At 35.2% G+C, this 21,082-nt stretch overlaps 5 protein-coding genes across 8 annotated transcripts; 2 read left to right on the top strand and 3 right to left on the bottom strand.

Annotated features, from left to right (window-relative positions):
- Positions 1-1,548: 1,548 nt before the first annotated feature.
- Positions 1,549-6,604, bottom strand: LOC105648698 (calcium-dependent mitochondrial ATP-magnesium/phosphate carrier protein 2). Its single transcript, XM_012235164.4, has 4 exons — positions 5,505-6,604; positions 2,779-3,564; positions 2,590-2,680; positions 1,549-2,395 (listed from the first exon to the last, which is right to left on the bottom strand). Exons 1-4 carry the CDS (start codon positions 5,953-5,955, stop codon positions 2,206-2,208), a joined length of 1,518 nt encoding a protein of 505 aa, XP_012090554.1. The 5' UTR covers positions 5,956-6,604; the 3' UTR covers positions 1,549-2,205.
- A 403-nt stretch (positions 6,605-7,007) lies between these two features.
- JHL07K02.3 (stress up-regulated Nod 19 protein) lies at positions 7,008-10,590 on the bottom strand. Its single transcript, XM_012235166.3, has 4 exons — positions 10,353-10,590; positions 9,011-9,846; positions 8,257-8,415; positions 7,008-7,683 (listed from the first exon to the last, which is right to left on the bottom strand). The coding sequence occupies exons 2-4, from the start codon at positions 9,839-9,841 to the stop codon at positions 7,444-7,446; spliced, it is 1,230 nt and encodes a 409-aa protein (XP_012090556.1). The 5' UTR covers positions 9,842-9,846; positions 10,353-10,590; the 3' UTR covers positions 7,008-7,443.
- Positions 10,591-12,541: 1,951 nt separating this feature from the next.
- Positions 12,542-16,143, top strand: GUT1 (Exostosin family protein). Of its 2 annotated transcripts, none has more exons than XM_012235171.4 (5): positions 12,542-12,559; positions 12,844-13,061; positions 14,183-14,571; positions 14,837-15,078; positions 15,318-16,143. In XM_012235171.4, the coding sequence occupies exons 2-5, from the start codon at positions 12,953-12,955 to the stop codon at positions 15,829-15,831; spliced, it is 1,254 nt and encodes a 417-aa protein (XP_012090561.1). In that variant the 5' UTR covers positions 12,542-12,559; positions 12,844-12,952; the 3' UTR covers positions 15,832-16,143. The 2 variants fall into 2 exon arrangements, with proteins under 2 accessions (XP_012090561.1, XP_012090560.1); XM_012235170.4 differs by having other exon boundaries at positions 12,550-12,567.
- A 417-nt stretch (positions 16,144-16,560) lies between these two features.
- JHL07K02.5 (Rubredoxin-like superfamily protein) lies at positions 16,561-17,503 on the top strand. Its single transcript, XM_012235176.4, has 4 exons — positions 16,561-16,891; positions 16,973-17,031; positions 17,105-17,222; positions 17,304-17,503. The coding sequence occupies exons 1-4, from the start codon at positions 16,641-16,643 to the stop codon at positions 17,386-17,388; spliced, it is 513 nt and encodes a 170-aa protein (XP_012090566.1). The 5' UTR covers positions 16,561-16,640; the 3' UTR covers positions 17,389-17,503.
- Positions 17,504-17,588: 85 nt separating this feature from the next.
- Positions 17,589-21,019, bottom strand: CRL (crumpled leaf). 3 transcript variants are annotated; one of them, XM_012235174.4, is made up of 9 exons: positions 20,475-21,014; positions 20,331-20,380; positions 20,147-20,189; positions 19,967-20,002; positions 19,663-19,713; positions 19,238-19,330; positions 18,318-18,422; positions 18,070-18,162; positions 17,589-17,938 (listed from the first exon to the last, which is right to left on the bottom strand). In XM_012235174.4, the coding sequence occupies exons 1-9, from the start codon at positions 20,640-20,642 to the stop codon at positions 17,798-17,800; spliced, it is 780 nt and encodes a 259-aa protein (XP_012090564.1). In that variant the 5' UTR covers positions 20,643-21,014; the 3' UTR covers positions 17,589-17,797. The 3 variants fall into 3 exon arrangements, with proteins under 3 accessions (XP_012090564.1, XP_012090563.1, XP_037495575.1); XM_012235173.4 differs by having other exon boundaries at positions 20,129-20,189; positions 20,475-21,012; XM_037639647.2 differs by lacking the exon at positions 18,070-18,162 and having other exon boundaries at positions 20,129-20,189; positions 20,475-21,019.
- Positions 21,020-21,082: the final 63 nt, after the last annotated feature.

A 21,082-nucleotide genomic window follows, 5' to 3' on the forward strand; every position in this document is an offset into this window, starting at 1 on the left:
TAATTTGGAATCTACGTTCTTCACTTTTGAGGTCTCTTTGGCTCGAACGGCCACTATATATACACATGGAATGTTAGAAACAGAAGAAGCAACTTAAATGATGCTCCCACAGTTCTTAATAATTATCAATTTCTCTCTAAAGTGAATTAAAGCTTTGTGTAGACTCCAAGAAAATATGTCGAGGAAGAGGAAGAGAAAAAAGAAGGAGATGGTAAGCGTTTTCCCCCTTTCTGTTTTCCTCTTTCTATAGTGGAATGGAAAGAAAGGGGACAAAAGGCAAGTCAAAGAGGCAAAGGGAAGGTCATGCCTTTCTTCCGGGTTTGTTGTTTATTCTGTTTTTGATTATATTACATAAACTGGGTTTTAGCTATTTAACTCAGGAGTTGTCCGATGCTTGTAACGAATAGCTGTTGTATGCATATATATGCTTTGTATTACGATAGCTGCTTCCTCCATGTTTGCTTGCTTGATGTATGCTAACTATCTTCTCTTCGGTTATTTTGAGTGGTTCAAAATTCCAACTCCATATATATAGCACAGGTCAACTAAATCTAATAATTTCTATCTTTTTTTTTTTTTTTTTGAATCCAACTCGGGTTGATTGATTTAGAGCATGTGTGATGATCAATGGATCAATATTTTTTTTTTTTTATATTGTATAATAATAATATTTATTTATCTAATGAATTCACTATCTAACTTAATTTGCAAATTTTAAAAATAATTGACCTTATTCAACTTATTATTTTCTTAAATCCGTCGAACTCAACTGAATTGAATCGAATTATTCATTCCTATGGTGGGTGGGTGAGATAAAAAGAAAGAAATTTCCAATATGTTGTGAAGATTTAGGAGCTAATATAACCTGCTGCAAATAGGTTAACACGATTCTAAAGTAAATGGAAGGCTGTCCTCTCCAAGAAAGTTGCTGATTCCTGTTGCAGTATTAGTGCCAATCTTACTGTAAGCTAAACCGTATCTACAAAGTCTAATGTTGACAGACGGTACCTAATATTGGTACAGCCACCGCAATGGTAATTTCCAGACCAAATTTAGCATCTGGAACAACACACTTGGCAGAGAGACAGAGACTGAAAACTTTTTTAATTAATTTTCTTCCACTTTGATGGAAAGAAAGTTGATTATTCACACCTTAAAAGTAAAAGATCATATATTACATCAATTGCTGCAACAGCTAACATATAGTAAGGACCACAAAATTTCTCATGTCCAATGTACAGCATCCTGCTTTTCATCAGCAACCTATATATTCATAAAAAAAAAAAAAAAAAAAAAAAAAAAAAAAAAAAAATGAAAATACAAAAATGCATTAAAAAAAAAAAAATGCAACCCCTTAAGTCATCGAGCTTTACACGTGGGAAACACCAATACATGTACGTGATATGACAAAGCATCCAACTAAATTTACCCTTCTATGGAATCATGAGCATATCAAAATGATCAGCATGTTTGTACAAGGTTAAGTGGTTAACCAGATTTTATCAAGGACATGACACTTTACTTGTAAATGTGAACAAGCAAATATAATTAAGCAAAAACCATAGAGGTTGTCGATCATTTCAACAGATCAAATGTAGTACAAACTCAAATAATACCTAATAGCAATTTTAAGGCAATAGGAAATCAAATGCAACAACTGGCTGTCACATTCAATTCCATATGCTTTATATCTTCCATTCAGGTATATCATCACATGCCATACCATTTACTGCTGGCTGCATGCATAAAACTTCTAATATTTCATCAACATCAAAAAGCACTGAAAAATAAGTTTAAGTCGTTGCATCTTAGAGCAAGTTTAATCAGACGTGTGAAACAAAGTAGGTCGGGTTAGGAAGGAAAAGGAAGACCCATCACCTTGCAGTCAGATATTTGTGAAGTTGTATAATTGTTGTTTCCCAACACTCCAAATAAGCTTCCTGGAAGAACTCTTCGACTGACAAAACTATTTGCCCCAATTTATAAAAGGGGATTACCGTCTATTCTATTACTCAAATAATTGTACTGCGTACTTGACTAGTAATCCTATTCTTATTTTCATCATCAACAGTTCAGTTGCAATGGGAGACATGAATAGAATGCTCTCCAATTAAAGAAGCTATATTGTTTTTTATAGCTTCATAAACCAAATACGTTTTGCTTGCAGCAGGCACAAATCGGAGACAAGACTACGGTGCTCCCCAATCAAAGATCTAGACTCTTTTTCATGGCTTCATAAACCAAATACGTTATGCTTGCAGCTGGCACAACCTTCAGAAGATTTGGAAAGAGTCCTTTATAGAAACCTCTGTAACCTTCATTCTCGAGCGTTCTCCAAAAGACATCAGACATGCCCTTATAAGCAGCTGCAGAATTAGAATGCTGAGCTTGCAATCTGAGGAGGAAACAACAAAGCAAAAAAATAAAGCATTGCGATTTCTTTTTGAAAAGAAAGAACTAAGTAACTTCATCAAGAAGGATAACAAAGGTAATAAATACGGGTTGGAATCAAACAGAGAAAAGATGGAAGATTCAACCTTCCCAACCAAAAAATGAAAACTTTGTAGCGTTTAAGACAACATAAAATACCTGGTTCTGATAACCTGCAAGGGGTAAACACATGTTGCTCCAAGGGCTCCAGAAATGGTCCCACAACCCAATTGCACAAGTTGACCCGGTTCTATAGCAAATGTAAAGCTTTCAGAATAATGACTCCCAACAGTCAATAGAATCATAAAACTTAGAGAGAAGGTAAACAACAGACGTGAGAAAATGTACCACTATCATGCACAATATATTTCTTTGACATGTCTTTTAATGTCTCATAGGCAGCAAGGTCAATGCCAGCATAAGGGATAATCCCAAGTAGAGATGGCACAAGACCTTTATAAAATGCTCGAGGTCCTTCCTGAACCCATATATCCTTTGTTAGTGCTCCAACTTTCGGAGCCTTTCCACCTTTAGAGACATAAGTTTGTAATCGAGTTTTCACAAGATCCAACGGATAGATTACAGTTTGTGCCACTGCACCGGCCATACCACCAGCAAAAAGTCTCTCAGCCGGACCTATAACATCTTGGCTTCCCCCCTTAATATCTCCAATAACATTCTTTAGCAATTCATAAGCATAAAACTTGATAGCACTTTCAGGTGCTACCTTCACAACATTTAATCCATTACCTCGGAAGAAACCCAAGAAACCATCCTCTCTCAATATCTTCTTTATAGCTGGAACAATATGAGCATGGGTTGTCTGAACTTGCAAAACCACCTTCAAGCGATCAAGAGGAGCAGTTGCAGTACGAGAGGCAGCTCCAGCTATTCCCCCAGCAATAAAATATTTACTCCTATGGACATGCTTACTTATGCCTTCTGGAATAACAGCTTGTTCTCCAATATCTACAAGGCATACCCTTTCCCAATGCTGATATATGTTCTCAATTGTAGCCTCGTGTGGATAGAGCAAAAGAAAATCTCTCCATTCTTCAAAAGTAATAATTCCATTATTATCCTTATCAACATGCTCTACAAAACGAGCAAGCTCCTCATCATCTATTTCAATCCCTGTGAAGCAAAACTGCCAGGGCTTATAAGATGAAAACAACAAATATGTTCAAAGCCAGGGGCTAGCAAATGCTAGCAATAAAGCATAGAAAGAACTGGCATGTTCAGATAATCATATAATAGACTAAGTAGTAATTGTTATCACAAGGATCCATCACTGCAGAAAACACAATTAACTCAAAATAAACTAAAATTCCCACATACTGATCTCAGAAGAACTTCAACATAGCACTAGATGAAAATAATTTCCAAATTGCATTTTGTCAAAATCACCAACCGAATCCAAGACTAAAACCTTATAAAATCCAAAAGTTCAACACAACTACAATAGATGACAGAGCACACTTCAAATCAAGAAAATTCAAGCACATGAAAGAGTTGGATGGCCCAATTGTAGATACCAAGCCCTTAAGACCATATGAAAACAAACTGAACTCATCTCACAATCGACATGAATTGAATGTTATAGGCATTCGGCAACAAGGTAGCCACAAAAGAACTTGTGCAAGCATTGACAAAAAGCACCAATGGAGATACTTTACCAGTTACCGCATAAGCTCAAAGTGCTACATTGTTTCTCTTGTTTATATACCCATTAATTCTGTGTAAATCCATTTTATGAAATACATGTTAACATCAAAATGTATCATACTGGATTACACAGAAATATCCAAAAAAAGAGAAAAATAAAAAGGAAAATCAAGAATACAGCACGTATTAACTAAAATCTTCAACCAAGGGTAATATATTAATCCTTGACTGCTCTCTTATATCGCTGAAACATCTAATTCAGTATAATAAAATAATAGTATAAGAAATGGGGAGAAGAAAAGAAAAAAGAGCTTGTATAGAAAGGTTCAATTTAGAGCACCAGAGGAATGAAAAAAAAAGGAAGGAAGAAAGTGGCAACTCCTAGATAACCTAACAAATTGCTACTGCAAACACCATATCATGCAAAATCCTCTTCAGAGTCCTATCATCTTCGGGACTGTGCATATTTTAGTAGAAAGGAAATGGAAAAGAGAGGAGGGAACTGTTGGCTTTACATCTAAACACCCGCACGTGAAAGCAGGGGCTACTTAGCTTACTCAAATGACCAGGGTCCTGAATAAAACAGCTTAGTTCTATCATTGGAATATATCACTACATAATTGGGTAAATGACGAGAAAATTTTCTATTGGATGTAGAAGACTGAAAGTGATGGCAACAAGCAGCTCTAAAAAAAAAACCATACAAAATGAATTCACTCATTCATACACAAGGTGACAAGGAACATTATCCATCTTGTAATGAAACAAACATAGAAATCAGCTTAGACACAACAAATTCACAATATGGATCATGCCAACCAAATTGGTAGCAAAAACCCAGAAATGATGTCCTATGGTGCACCATCAACTAATTGTAAAGCAAGAAAGTAAGCATATAATCCATATGAATAACAAAATTTGAGAGGCCATCCAAAAAAATATATATTAGGAGAACTAAAGCTTCAGTCTTCGTTACAGAGAGAAATGTTTATATGCAGAGAATACATACACATACTTTGCTAACCACATGAAAACTGCAACCATCATTGTCCCTGTTTTTCTTTTACCCTAATATTAATATACTAAAGTTTATACTTCTATTCTGAATATCTAATCTAGCAATATGATCAACTGCAGCAATCACAAATAAAGTTTTCAAATTTAATATGGATGCAAGTGGCTCCAACAAACAGAATGATAATTTCCTTTCAATCATAAATGAAACAACATCAGGACATTATAATATGAATAGTACCATACCATCATCATCACACACTTATAATTAACAATTGTAGAATCACACGCTATATGAATTAACATTATAGTTTCACTATCGAGGGGATTGATCAATGTAATCCCCAGTACCCAAAAGAAAGCAAGCATTTTAAAGTCAAAAATATAGTTAATACCAGCCTTAACAAGTGCATCATATAACTCCTCAGGCAAAATGCAACCATTGTGTTCCACATCAATTGCCTGAAATATTCGGTACAACTCCAGCTCTTTATCGTCCATATACCTCCTAAACTCCTGATAATTCACCCTTCCATCCCTATCTGCATCGCAAACTTTCAATAAATCCTTGGCGTACTTATACTCTGCTGGAATCTGTAGCGCTGACAGCCCAGCCTCGATCTGCGCATAATCCAAGTATCCAGTATTCCCGGCGTCAAAGAAATTAAATAGACTCCGTATACGCACATCCCTCTCTTCTTTCGTTTCTCGCAATGCCAACAGCACATGATCCATGGTTATAGGACCCGGCTTTTTAACCGGGTTACAGCAACCACAGCTGTCCGAGTTTGCCTCCATCTCCGGAAACGGAACGCGGCGCTCCACGGCGTGACCCGCTCCGGACATGATAAAATTCCCAAATTTGCTTAAACGCCAACAGTGGACATGAGTTGCATCAAAAAAGTGGTTAGAACTACAGATCTCAGTGTTTGACCAGGTAATTAATAAGGACAAAATCAAAACATAAACGGCTTTCCAGTTAAGTAAAAAAATATTGAATTTGACTCGAATTAGTGAATTTGAACAAGAAAGGAAGAGTCAAAATGTCAAAAGGAAATGTAGAAGAAAGGAGGTTCGTTTTACAATGTAACGAGTGAAAATGGGCAATAGTCCGTGCGCAAATGGCGGTGAGAGCGAGGTGGTGGAAGTGGAGGTGATGGTGGTAGAGAGGTGGTGATATTGTGCAGATATTATTACTATTGTATCGTGTCAATCGGGAGTTTCAATTGGCACGTGTGATTGATGAGATTTATTGGAATTGATGAGGGATGGGGCTATGGTTGAATACAAAGTGCACACTCAATCAACGTCTATCGTCTTCCATGTGTTTGTGCATTTGCGTGTGTGAGATAGAGAAAAGGAACTGCCTTGTTGTTGTCCTTTCGCCTTGCTGTAGTTGGCTAGTTCTTCAATCACAGTACAAAGCCAAGAGGCAGGGGACCGAAACGGGATATCCTTGTGGCTGGGGCCAGTTGTATGTGGCAGGCTCTGGGCCAGCCTAAGTTCTCATTTAAAAATACTTTCATTTCATATCTTTTCCTATTTATGTTGTAATAAAGAAACATTGACCCTGTAGCAGCACTTGTACCTATATACATAAATGTCAGCTAAAATTATTGAGCACTCCCTGTGCCAAAAACCTGTCCCAAAATCTCTCAACTTATTATTGTTAAAAGTTTCAGAAATAAGGCAGCAATATCTTTATAATAGAAACTAAAATTAGAAAATTACAGTTTAAGTCCAAATGATTAATTTTAATTTTTTATTATTATAAATGAAATATATCATATTCATTACTGCTAATATAGCTCATTTTACTAACAGTCAAGAAGGAGCTCTCTTTTTTTGCCATTAGTTGTTATGAACAAGAGATACTCTACAATCTCTACAGACAGTACTGCAATTAAAGCAGACTTACACACTTCCATTCTCAAATGTAAATTACATTAAAGCCCATTAAGGGCAGCTCAACCCATAAGGGCAGATACTACAAATTACAATTAGAATGCTGGGGAGGAGGATAGAACATACGACCAAGAATGAGCTCTTGCACAACAGTTTATTTATTTATGTTTACCACATTAGCTCCTGTTTTAGCCAAGAAAATACAGCAAACAATATAGCTTTCATAGAAGAGAATAAAAAGCTCAGAAGGGAAGAGCAAAAGCAGTTTAATGACATTATTTACGTTCATATGCTAGTAAGCCAAATGAAGATTTAGGCTGCACTGCACACCAACTTTACATCGTAACCGGTTGGTAGCCATTATCTTGCCCCTTCTTTAACCAAGAAGCAACAGTTATTGCCAGTTGTGTTTTCAGTCTGCAAGAGAATCTAGAAAGGCGAATGCCTTGGTGTTCGGTCTGCAACCAAAATATAGAAAAGCCCCATAACTCCAGTGTGCCTTTGAGCACTGCTGTATTTAGATTCCAGAATCAGATTCTCCCCATCTGATATCTTGACAGACCCTGGTTTAGGATAACAGGTGGACATTCCTACAATATAACCTGCCTCATTTCCTGCCTCCGTTCCATTCCCATATGTTGGTACTGAGGTGCATATAACACGTCCATCCTGAATTCACCAAACAGATCATGTTAGCATGTTACTATCATATGGCATCAGAAACTCTGAAGTGAATACTACGATGTGTGATCAATTGTAGGCCGGGAGCACAAATCATGATTGATGGACAAGGTAACATCAAAGACCACTACGAAGTGAACCTATTCTGTTCCACATGAGAAAAGGGGGAATATCAATATCAAGTAAACTTTTCTTGTAGAACTTGTATGGATCAGATTCATCCAAGAGCAATCATTGAAACATATCTAGAACATATATACTAGGAAACACAGAAAAAATGATATCAAAGTAAATTGAAAATTCCACATGGCAATGTATGTTGTGGATGTGGCCAATCCCTCAAAAGCCCTTATTTTCCAGTCCACGTTAAACGATAGAGAAAAGATGTCATGGTCTTATGAGTATAAGAAAATTATACATCAAGCACCTGAAATTTCCTAATTCATACATACAAAGGATGTTGCTGCAAGTATAAACAGCTTGTTAGTATTGTAATATCATAAATTAAGTAGACACGAAGGTGGAAGCATTAAAAACTAGAAATTTAAGTTTCATAATCACCTTCCGATACAGCGTTGAACCAATGCCCCCACTGTGCTGGTGCGCTACACCATATATGACAAAACCACCTGTTGGCATGGTTAGGCTTGTCCTTTTGATGTCAGTGCACCCATTACTGGTCACACCAGTTGTGCTGCAAGCCTCAACTTCATACTCGATCTGAACAAAAAGAAAAAAGTTCGTTGATTCATTGTGCAATAGAACATAAATTACTCTGTTGAAAAAAAAAAGTCCGTCTTTACTGTTTGTTTCTTAGAACTTCAAGACGTAAATTCACTACTGTTTAAGTTGTATAGAGTATAGACTAAATACCCCTCCTCTTCAATTAATCAAACGATAGACTTATCCATCACTCTTTTCTAATTACAACTGCTTCTGCATCATTGTATAATGGAAGTCTATATATGGTACAGAATCCTACTGATGTTCCTTGCACCACAACACCATGGATATTTTTTAACATGAGGCCAGAGATACGTGGAGAAAGCGCATAAACTACAAAACCAAGGATAGAGCATATATATAATATAGTATAAAACAAAGGATCGTTTAATAAGCCTAGGCCTTTTCACATATGACTGTAACAACTTGCAATTGGAAATTTAGTATGTCTGCATTTGACAGATCTATATTTACATACTGGGCATCTATCATGAATTTCACTTCAATATGAAGTTAGACGTAATACCATATATAATATTAAACGTAAAAACCAGATCAAATTTTCATGTAACAACACTATGAAGTTGTCTACCTGGCAACCATTCCTTAGACTGACTCCTGTTGATCCATTAAGCTTTTCCCTGTTGTCAGTGACATCAAAGATAAAGATTTTGACAGGAATAATGGAACTATCCCAATCAACCCACTTCACTTTATATCGGAGGTAGAGTTTCCTCCTGGCACCCTCAAAACCTGCTGTTACTCTGCATTGTGTACGGTCATAGCAACAAAGTAACCCTCCGTTATAATCTGACCTCAAAGGACGTTCGTATTCATCTACTGTGACGTTATATAGATCACACCGACATTCAGTGCATCCCAACCTATCTTCAACACCTCTTGTATCAATTGCATGTACATTAAGCAACCATCTCTCTTCATATCCTACAGGAATTTCAGCAGGATTACCAATTTCTATTCCATAAGGATCAGGAACATATGTATCTGTTCTTCTTGTTTCAGATCCAAGGCCAAAATACTGTCTAAGAACACGACCCTGGCATATTCCACTGTTGTTTCCTGAAATATACTTGTCCTTATCAGTATTTTCCACATCCAAACGTTTATAGTATTTGGCAACAACCCAGTGGTGCAGATATGTTTCGTGAAGGGGGACAGGGTTTCCAGCCGCATCAACTACTTCAGCATCAAAACTCTTGATAGCAATATGACCCCTTGGGAAGTTAATATTGAAATAATATCTGTTCTCAACTGATCCTGGTCCCAATACAAACATAGGGGATCGAAAAGTGGCAGACTTTACCTTACTTCCCTCTTCTAGTAAGGCCTGTGAGTATAATGTGTCACATGCCAAGATCAATATTGATAACAGAAGCAAGCTCTCGGTCAACCGGTGTGCCATAATGCCTGCCAATTCCAATATCTGAGGTTAGTCCAAGGAACATTTGCATATTATCTAATTGAAAGTATAAACACAGTCAACAGATTCGAAATTAGCACTTGAAAGAAATTTTTTTCTTCTCCCCCCCCCCCCCCCCCTTCCCCCCTTTTGGGAAGGACAAAGTCTTTCCCTTCAAAATTTCTAACAAAGAAAGGCGGTGTAAAAGTTCAGTAAAAAAATTTCAGTAAGTTACCAGTTATTGAACTTCATCTTATCCATAACCTCTACTAAAAGAAAAAAAGGAAAATCCAACATCTAAAACAGAACAACCAAGCATAATTAAACAAAAATAGCAAACAGACTAATATGGAGTATGGAAAACAACGCGAAGGATCATACTTAAGGGATGAGCAATAGAACAGAATTCTTTCAAGTTTCCATGGAAGTGAAAACAGAGCAAATGAAATGAAACCCACAGTTTATACTCACTTAAAATTGAGAAATAAAACAACTCCGATAACAGAAAAAGTACCCAAAATTAAACGAGAATTGTATGCTCCTGAATTTCGAATATCCAATTCTAACCAAAAAAAATAAGAAGAGGAGAGTCTTATCAGTTCAATATATAGAAGCTGTAGTTAATGCAATCGCCAAGTAAGGAAGGAAGCAAATCTTTCTTTGTTTGCACTTTCCAGTTCCCACCACTACCAGCCCGGGGCTTTTAATTGCTGAATTGGCGTGTCCGTCTTTTCCACCATTCCGTTTTCATAGAAAATGACGGGCAGGTCGTTGTCCATACTCCCTCGTCAAACGAAAAATAACTTTTAATCTCTAGAATTATTGTAATTAACGCCTTTCTTGTAGATGTTTATTTTGAGTTTTTTATTTATTAGAAATATGAAATAATTTTTTATTTTTGATTATTTATTTTCTAACAGATATGTTTTTCCTAAAATTTATTTTTGTCTTTTTTGTTATTCATAGCGTGAAAAATTGTTCTAATTATCAAATTCTCTTATTAAATCATTAAAGATTTTAGTTAATAATAAATTTTAAACAAAATCCAAAATTTCAAATGAAATAATTAAAAATATTTTATAATTTAATTTTAAAATTTTAATGTTACAGTAACTATTGATTATTATATTGAATAAAAATATAATATCCAAATATTATAATAGATTAATAATACTAAATGACATTAGATCTATATACATAGAGAAAATAACAATAAATATAAAAATAATACTAAATAGAGAAGAGATGGAAAAAAATGAAAATTTGAATAGAGATAAAAATATATATATTTGTGTATTTTTGATAAATAAAATGACATTAGATTTACATAGATATAGAAAATAATAGTAATAATAACAACAACGACAACAATAATTTTACGAAGATAAATCTTATAAAGTGAAAAAAAGAGAAATGTAGAATTAAAAATATAAAACACAATTCTCTAAACCACTATTTGTGGTTTTATAAAATTTATTTTTTGTTTTCAAAACAGTTTTCTCAAAATCAAAGAAAAAAAAAGTTAAACAAGTTTAAATAAATATGTTTGTTTATTTTTTAAAAGAAAAAATGAAAAACAATAAATTTAATCGGAAACAAACAACATCTTTTATATATATATAAATTATGAACATGAATAAATCTATATTTTTTAAAAATTATTCTCATCTAATAATGTAAAATGTTTGATGGATTATTGAAAGTATATAGTATGCTGATGTACATAACATGTTATTAATCAAATAACTTAAAATATGTGTCTCCTTTCAAAAAAAAAAAAAAAAAGAGAAAAAAAAGAGAAAAAACTATAAACAAAAAGGTTCAAAATAGTTATCTAAATTACTTTTTAAAAATAAAAAAATCACAAACTTATTTTATTTTTACATGTAAAATAAAATATTTACAAGGTTAGCTAAATTATTTTTTATGGTTTTAGTTAATATTAAATATATAAAATTTTCATTACTGAGGTTTTAAATGCATTTGTAGGGCACATATTATTGGTTCTTATTTATTTGGATTCTTACTCTGTGTTATTGATTTTTAATTTTAAAAATTAAAAAACCAATTTTTTTCCCTATGTATATGAATAGATTTTAGCTGTCTGAATTTGACCGTTTTACTGTATATGTATTTTCATTAAATTTTTCCCCATATCTATATGAATACACTTTAAATGAATCTTCCTTATTTTCATTTATTCTATATATATATATATATATATATATATATATATATATATATATATATATATATTGAGTGACAACTGAACCGCAATTTTATATTAGTATTTTTTTTTTTTTTTCCAAAATGTCTTGATATTGAAGGTTTTAAATATATTATTATACATTATGTACATATTATAATTATTAAATAAGGTAAGGTCTAAGTTTTGGGCCGGTAATCTTAACCTTTAAATTCTAAACTAATTGATTACTTAGATTAATTTTATTTTTTATATTTAAACTCTTTTAAACAAATATATCTTTGAACTTTACAATTAAATAAAAAAAATGGTGTAATGTAATTCATTTCCAGTATTTTATACTTTTCCTATATATTACATGGATTGGATTTGATAAAGTTTTCCTTTTCCTAATACAAAAAATAAAAAATAAATAGCAAATTTAATTAAATATATTAAGAGACAGAGAGAGAGAGAGAGAGAGACAGAGAGAGAGAGAGAGCAGGTTGAAGGTTGAACAACGTAGCTGGGATCTGGTAATGAGGTGGACTCTCCATCAAATCAAACCACCGCATAGATTATAAAAAGCAATACAATGCCCGTTATAAATAAATAATTAATTAAATAAAAAAAAATTGAAGAACGGCATGTGAATCTTCTTCAACCAAAATTTGCTTGCCCTTCTCCATCAGTCTCTTCCTCTGTCTCTGTTTCTCTATTATTGAAAGAAACTCATTTCTTGTAGTTCAAAGAAAACCCCTGTAACTACCTGCTTTTGTGACATTTCAACTGTAATCTCCTCTTCTTCTTTCTCTCGCAGCTAATATCCTCGAGAACCATCGTTTCTGCTTCTTCGGATTCTTCTTTCAGCCGTTTCTTCGTCAGATTTCTTTTGATATTTTAATTTCCCTTCTCGTCTGCTTGAAAGAATGAGGATTTGGAAATGGGCTTTTGTTGGTATTCTTTTATGTGCGGCCACTGTATCGAGTATTGGTGCTGTGAAGTTGGGAAGGAGTCAACCCACTGAAAGGATTTCAGGTACTCTACATATCTTTGGTGTTAGATATATCATGTTTAATGTATATGAATCTCTATTTTGCAGTTTCAATGGTTGAATTTATGCTATTCTTCTAGCTTTTAGCTGTGATATAGGTTAAATAATTGAAGTTAGGGTTTTGGTTTCTTAGTTCAGGTAATATTGTTTGGATGGTAGACTTCTTGAGGATCGGCTTGAATTGAAGCTCAATTAAGGATTTGCTCTGATTACTGGCTTTACTTTATTTTCTGTATAACGCTAGTCAAAGCATATTCTCTGCAGTTGACTTTGATTGAAGTCTCGTTATTAATTTATGAGTTCTTAAACAAAAATGTATTCGTTTTCCTTAAGTGCAGCTTTAAGAATTGTACGAGTTTGGAACACTGATCCAAAATTAGAATGCATGTAAGCAGTGGGCTGCCTATGCCTCTCTTTGCCATGACATAGCAATAATTTGGAGCTCTGAAGTAACACAGTTTGCATCTCCACTAACTGAAAGTGGCCTCACAAAATGTGACTTATCTAGCGTTATAGTAATTGAGGATGAAACTTAATGTGTCAATATAGTTAAGGAAGACAAAGGTATCTAAAAGAAAATAGGTGGAAGGAGATGATGTCAAGTGAGTACATATTTCATTTTAACTCAAGTTAATTATGCCATGGTGCCATTCTAGCAGTAGTTAATCGCTGCTAATGGGTGCCTATTTGTAGGAGTTTATGCAAAAAAGAGAATAGGTTTCCTTTCTTCGTCTACAGGTAGCTCTTCGTCCTACATCTTTAATGCTCTTCATACTACTTAAACTAGGAAGATGAAGTGCCAAAGCATTGGAAAGCCCATATTACATTGATGCTTCATTTTGTATTAAGTTGGAGATTATGAATCAAAAAATTATGTGGTGGACATAAAAACATCTTTGATTAGACCTGTACGCGTCTAGTGAAAGGATGCATGATTTGGTAAAGCTGGAAGCAAGGAAAGAGGGAAATGGAGGTTTATTCTTTCTAGCGAAACTTGCATGTTTTTGGATATGTTAAGTTTATTATGTTGATAATGATTGAATGTGCTCTCTGTAAAGTCCTATGCATGAAATCTTTAAGCGTGATTGGGTTTTGTAACATGTAGGTAGTGCTGGTGATGTTTTGGAAGATGATCCTGTTGGAAGACTAAAAGTTTTTGTTTATGAACTTCCAAGCAAATATAATAAGAAGATTCTACAAAAGGATTCAAGATGTCTCACCCACATGTTTGCTGCTGAGATCTTTATGCATCGGTTCCTCTTATCTAGTCCTGTTCGAACTCTCAATCCCGAGGAAGCTGATTGGTTTTATACTCCTGTATACACCACTTGTGACTTGACACCAAATGGCCTCCCTTTGCCTTTCAAATCACCAAGAATGATGAGAAGTGCAATCCAGCTTATTTCTTCGAACTGGCCATATTGGAATCGGACTGAAGGAGCTGATCACTTTTTTGTAGTACCACATGACTTTGGAGCATGCTTCCATTATCAAGTGAGCAAATCCATTTGTTTCATGTTCATCTTTCCTGGTAACTGTATCCTCAAGATTCTGGCTACAGGCTGTTTAATACATCTTAACCAATCTGACATGATTTTATGAATTCTGATAGCCCTACACTGTTTCAAATCTCTGTTCTGTATAAATTTGTCAATGTATAGTACTAATGTGCTCCTTATCAAGTTATTATATTATGCCAGGTTCTCGTTCTTATGTACTTACTCTTATTTAATGGTTCCTCATCTATGTGCTTTTGCAGGAAGAGAAGGCCATTGAAAGAGGAATTCTTCCCTTGCTCCAACGCGCTACCTTGGTTCAAACTTTTGGACAGCGGAATCACGTTTGCTTAAAAGATGGTTCAATCACAATTCCTCCATATGCACCTCCACAGAAAATGCAAGCCCACCTGATTCCTGAGAAAACTCCTAGATCCATCTTTGTATACTTCAGAGGATTGTTTTATGATGTGGGAAACGACCCAGAAGGTGGCTATTATGCAAGGTATTTCACATGTAGTTTACATCTTAACTGGAAAGTGTTAGATGTTTTTAAATTACTTCATTTTGTTCTCCTAGCACTGAAGGGCTCAAATTCATTTTTGGCACCATATTGATGAAATTTCTCAGTAAAAAACCTTATCTTTGAAGTTATGACTTGAGCTGTCCAATTTAAAGAAAGATTCAATATAAATCATTTGACGTTTCAGTATAACTCTAATGAATGTTTTAAAAATCTTGCAGAGGCGCACGAGCAGCAGTGTGGGAGAACTTTAAGGACAACCCACTTTTTGACATATCCACAGAGCACCCATCAACATACTATGAAGACATGCAACGGGCTGTATTTTGTTTGTGTCCACTTGGCTGGGCTCCATGGAGTCCAAGATTGGTTGAAGCTGTCATATTTGGTTGCATTCCTGTTATCATAGCAGATGACATTGTTTTGCCTTTTGCGGATGCAATCCCATGGGAACAAATTGGGGTGTTTGTAGATGAGAAAGATGTGCCCAACTTAGATGCCATTCTCACCTCAATCCCACCTGAAGTAATACTGAGGAAGCAGAGATTGCTTGCAAACCCCTCAATGAAACAGGCAATGCTATTCCCACAGCCTGTCCAACCAGGAGATGCTTTTCATCAAGTTTTGAATGGACTTGCACGTAAATTGCCACATGACAGAAGTATTTACTTGAAGCCAGGTGAGAAGATCTTGAACTGGACTGCAGGTCCTGTTGGTGACCTGAAACCGTGGTAGCAGCTATAACATCAGGTTTCTTGAAGAAATTCTGAGCAGTCATTCCCTTGGTGCTGCCCATAGAGCTTATACAAAGTGTAAATCTTGATTCTGTGACGATACGTTGGATAATGCAAAAGTATTGTTTGGCAGGGTTCGGGGCATTACTAGAAGTTGTGGGTTGTAATATTTTGTTTTATGTAAAGGAACTTCTCGTCAGGGCTAATTCTCTCTGATTACTTCATTTAGTTACCTCATTGTAGCTTATGATGATCTTGGACTTAAAAACTTTGAAAGCTTGTCAAGTCTTATTCTGGTCTCAGAATTGTCAGACGAATATTGAATCTCTCGATCCATGCTGAAGTATTAACCACATAATCATACGGATGGATCATGGATGCTTGATGCTTAAATTTAGCCAGTTTTAGAAATTTCAAGAATGAAATGAAGACCGAGATGAAAGGTTTATCTATAATGTCAGGAACAGGTTGATACAAGTATCAGTTTTCTTCCCCAAAAAAAAAAAAAAATGCATGACGTACATAAAATTCTTCTTGTTTTTTAATATTGGGAGGCAAAAGTAATAGAAGAAAATAGCGACAAAAAAGCTTGGACACGTACATAGAAATGGAATGATAGAAAGGCCTAGAAAGAAAACTAAGTCTTTTCTGTGGGCTACGTGAAAGCCACGCTTCCACGTGTTGTCCAATTAGCCAAAAGCACACTACTGTCTACTCATTTCATTTTTACTTCTCTATTCATTTCTCAAGTCTTATCTCCACCACATCTCTTCTTCTCCTTCTTTCAGTGAGAAGAGAACTGGAAAAAAAATGGCCCTGCAAGCACCTACGAGGCTTCAAGCTCGAAAGCCTTCTCCTTCTCTTTTAGCTCCAAATGGAAGTAATGCTGGTCTTCGGGCCCCATCTGATCGTTTTGCCCTGAAATCTTCTTTCTTTTCTCCCTCTCTTTATCTCTTGTCGCTTGCTAATTCTAATCAACTCCAGCAGCCTCTGGCATCTTCTGCTCCGAGATACTCCATGCGCGTTGCTTCCAAGCAAGCTTATATTTGTCGCGATTGCGGGTGCTTAATAGTATATATACATATATGATTCAATTCTATTCTGTACAATTATTAATTAGTTATAATTTCTGATAATTGCAGGTATATTTACAATGAGAGGACTCCTTTCGAGAAACTGCCTGACAAGTACTTCTGCCCTGGTGAGTACCATTAATTTTACGTATGGGTTATTGAAATTGCCTTCCTTATCCATTCGGTATTTGGTTTCTGCAGTTTGTGGTGCTCCTAAAAGGAGATTTAAGCCTTACGCTCCTACTGTGACCAAAAATGATAATCAAACAGATGTTCGAAAGGCACGTAAAGCACAATTACAGAGAGATGAGGCAATTGGGTATGCGTTATTCTAACTTATTGTGGTTTTAACTTACTATTTTTTGAAATTCAGAATCTTATATCGTGAAAACTATCTCAGGCGAGCATTGCCAATAGGAATTGCAGTTGGAGCTGTAGCCCTTGCCGGTTTATACTTCTACCTGAACGGTAGCTTTCAAGGTTGAATGGTAGCAGAATCCACGTAGGAAATATGGCAGGTGTTATCATGTTAATGTTTTTCATAGAACAGAGCAATTCTTGTTATTAATTCCATAAGAGGGAATTCATAAACCTTTTCTATTTTGCCTTTGTTCCGAGATTCAGTAATTTCAATCTTGTAATTTGGAAGGAAAATAAAAAATCAAACAACTCCAGAATCCCAAACTTATTAACGATTGGAATCTCTCAAAAATCTCCATTATCAAACACTATGACTAATGCAGTCTGTGATTTCACCAATGTCACAATCTCTCAAGCCCAACAAAACAAAAAATTGATGGGATACATACTCTTATTGGTTAGAGAATTGTAATTTGATAAAATAATTAAAGTTTGCAACTTTACACATGGGCTATATATGTAGCAAGCAAGTGATCATTCTTGCAAGACAAAAGAACCCTCTATTCTTTTCTCCATTGAATGTGGAGGAGGGAAATTCAAAGCAGGAAGCATGCCATTAACACTAGAGGCAGGTGCAGGCTTGAACTCATAAGGTCCATCCTTCACTCCCCATACCTGCAACCAGCAGAATAGACTCTTTCAAACTTACAGACGGGGGCAATCTTAATAAAATAATGCAAAATATGAGCTTTCGTTTCATTTTCAAATAGATTTTACGCTAGACAAAGCAAGGCCATGAAACAGACCTGATTTCCATCATCGTCGTAGCCCCTATCCCAGGTGTGTATTTCATTGTTTTTCAAAATTGCAAGTTCAGAAGTGCAGTGGGTTGCTCCATTCTGTCAATATTAGTGATGACTACAATTAAACTTGTCCCTTTCTTCCAAAAATCAATTATCTTCAATTTATAATTCCAGGGATAGGTGCAGAAACCACAAGCAAATGTTGGAAAATTATCAATTCATTGATAACAGGAAGGGTGAAATGCAAGTACCCATGAATTTGGGAATCCACCAGGGGGAGTAGAACCTTCGTATAAACAGCGTTTTCCACGGTCACAACGTTTAAGATATATTGTTGTCAAATGTTCTGCAATATCCTGCACAAAAATGACAACTGATGAGACTAAATAAGCAGAGGCCAAGTTATCATATTCACCCACAGAATTGAATAGTATCCATTTTGGTAACGAAGGATTAGACAGGCTATTATCAACAATCAACTGCTGGAAATTTTGACTGAACCTAAAATATCCCTATCAACCAGCATTAACCTAAAGGACAAGCCTACCAAAATGAAAAGATTATTTCACAGATTCACTTGGATATACAATAAGAATATACCAAGGAAAAAAATATGGGGCATGGAAATAGATAGGCATTGTAGAGGAAGTACAGATGCTTTCAGGCATTGATAGTCCACATCAGTAGCATCAAAGATAACAACCAGCATAAATACCCTTGAAAACCTCCAAAATTTATAATGATTTCTCAATTAAGTCCTTGTTAAAAGTGCTCCATAATAGTCCCAAAGTTAAGGATGTTCATTTGTGACATCAACAGCATGGTATGTGTCACACGTAATTTTGGACAAATACTGTGCTTTTTAAATACTTGAAGGATTTATTGAGAAAGAAAAAATTTCAACTGATATGAGCTGGTTAGAAGTTTCAAAGTATTTGTCCCAGTTACAATCATAGTTTGTAACCCAATTAAACTTCAAGGTGATGAGGTTGAAACTTGCAAGTTCAAGAGTTATTTTCAAACTTGAAGGATAGTGTACCTAATCTAAAACCTCTAAGAAAGATAGAAAGTGTATTTACAATTAACAATGTTCTGAAACTCATTCAACAGAATCAAATACCAAAATGATGATGAATTAAAGTCAAAATCTTAATGTCTCTAGAAAGCTTACACCAATAACTTCTTCAGGCAATGGACGCTGGTCCTTCGGGCGATCACAGAAATTTTTGTACTCCTCTGCATCTCTAATGGCATATGAGCTCACCTGTCCATTAATGAAAGAATGAAATGATTTGCATGTTGTTTTATGTGCTTCTAGAAACTTTCTCATGCTCTCTCATGAAATAGAAAAAGGAGAATGATTTAAACCCAGCAATGGGCAAAGGAGGAAACAAGAGGTATTCATAAGAACACTGCAACTAATAACTAGCCCAGGAAAGACATTTCAATTGCAACAATGATATTAGGAGCACTGTTGATTCCTTAGGGTTAGTCCTAGCATGTGATGGAAAGACATTTTTCAAGTACTTAATCCCCAATGCAGGCAAACAGGTAAAAAATGCTCTTAAAGAACAATCAACTGCAATATAAGCTCACCTCAACATCACATTTCAACTCCTTTGGACAAGGCTTCACCATATAAAACCTCTGCAACCATATAGGTATATTAGAATTTTTTATTGAAAAAGTGTCATTAAAAAATGCTAAGAGCAAGCAAAATCCTTGCTTGGAAGCTCATCCAATTCCATAATTTAATAAAATGAATGATCAAGATATAAAGATATCAAAAGTTCAAATATAAGCAAAATGTAAATTCAATGGCCATAAATTTACATGATCAAACCATAAACTTTTCAAATTTCAGAACTTTATGCGAAAGTATGAAAATGGGGTAGATTACCTGTCGAAAGGGCTTTTGAGGAGTCCTACAGAACGCCTAACCAAACGGAAAAGATCAACTGAATTTAAAAAATGAAAAAGGAGTATCTCCTAAATAAATAAATAACTAAATAGATGAACAAAAAAGAAAAATCAGTGAAGGCAGTGAGTCTGTTAAACTAACTCGTTCAAAATATAAAACCTTGGAACCATCCACCATATCCGCTGCTGGACAAGTAAGCATTCTGCACATAAAAATTCCTAAAACTTAAAACATTGGAAGTACTCACCACAATCCACCATCAAAGCAAAATCTGATAGTGGCTCATCGCTTAATCAAATTTCATTACAATTCAGGATAAAAAAGAGAGAGACAATGTATATACCTAATATTGAAGTAATTATCAGGATCTCTGGATGCTTGTTCTCTCGAGAACTAACCCAACAAATTAAATTTACACTTCAATTAGAAAAGCAACGCAAGTGATAATGAACCAAAAACAAAAGACAATAGCATAATTAAACAGTACCTTCTCGCCGCTAAGTGATTGAGTTACAATTCGAGTATGGTCCCAACGAGTAGTTGATTTAGTTAGGCGTTTAACCAGAATCGCGCCTCCAATCAAAACCAGCGTCTTTACCACCAATCCTCGAGCTCGGCTCCATCCATTAGACTCCGAATCCGAGCCCGAGCCCATTTTGAGTAATTTTATATCCTAACCCACATATAAACACCAACCACTAGCTTCTTCAGCTCCAAAATTGAACTGAAACGTAAAACGAAACAATCGGCTGCAAAGAGGCGAAGAAATAGAAACTGCAAACTAATTGTGTGTTTATGTGATTGCCACTGTAATGATAAAAGAGGATTTGGTTTGAATGATCAATGAAACCAGAAAGTAAGCAGTTGTAATTCCAGATTAATCTGCAATTGATTGTCGACTAGCAAGTGAAAGTGCTTTTGGGCTTCGTCAGCCACTTCAAAGGCTCAAGCTTTCATTTTTCTTGGCGAGGCAGATTACCTGGGCCGCTCTCATCCTTTCATTTTAGGTTGCAGAATGACGTTTACGCCCCCCAAAATTTTTTGGTTTTCCTTGAGAAGGACACCTTTTTTATAAACCAACTTTGAGTATTTGCG

This window comes from Jatropha curcas, chromosome 10 (genome assembly GCF_041381405.1).
Source record: "Jatropha curcas cultivar XTBG-Jc1 chromosome 10, XTBG_Jcur_1.0, whole genome shotgun sequence".
NCBI lineage: Eukaryota > Viridiplantae > Streptophyta > Magnoliopsida > Malpighiales > Euphorbiaceae > Jatropha > Jatropha curcas.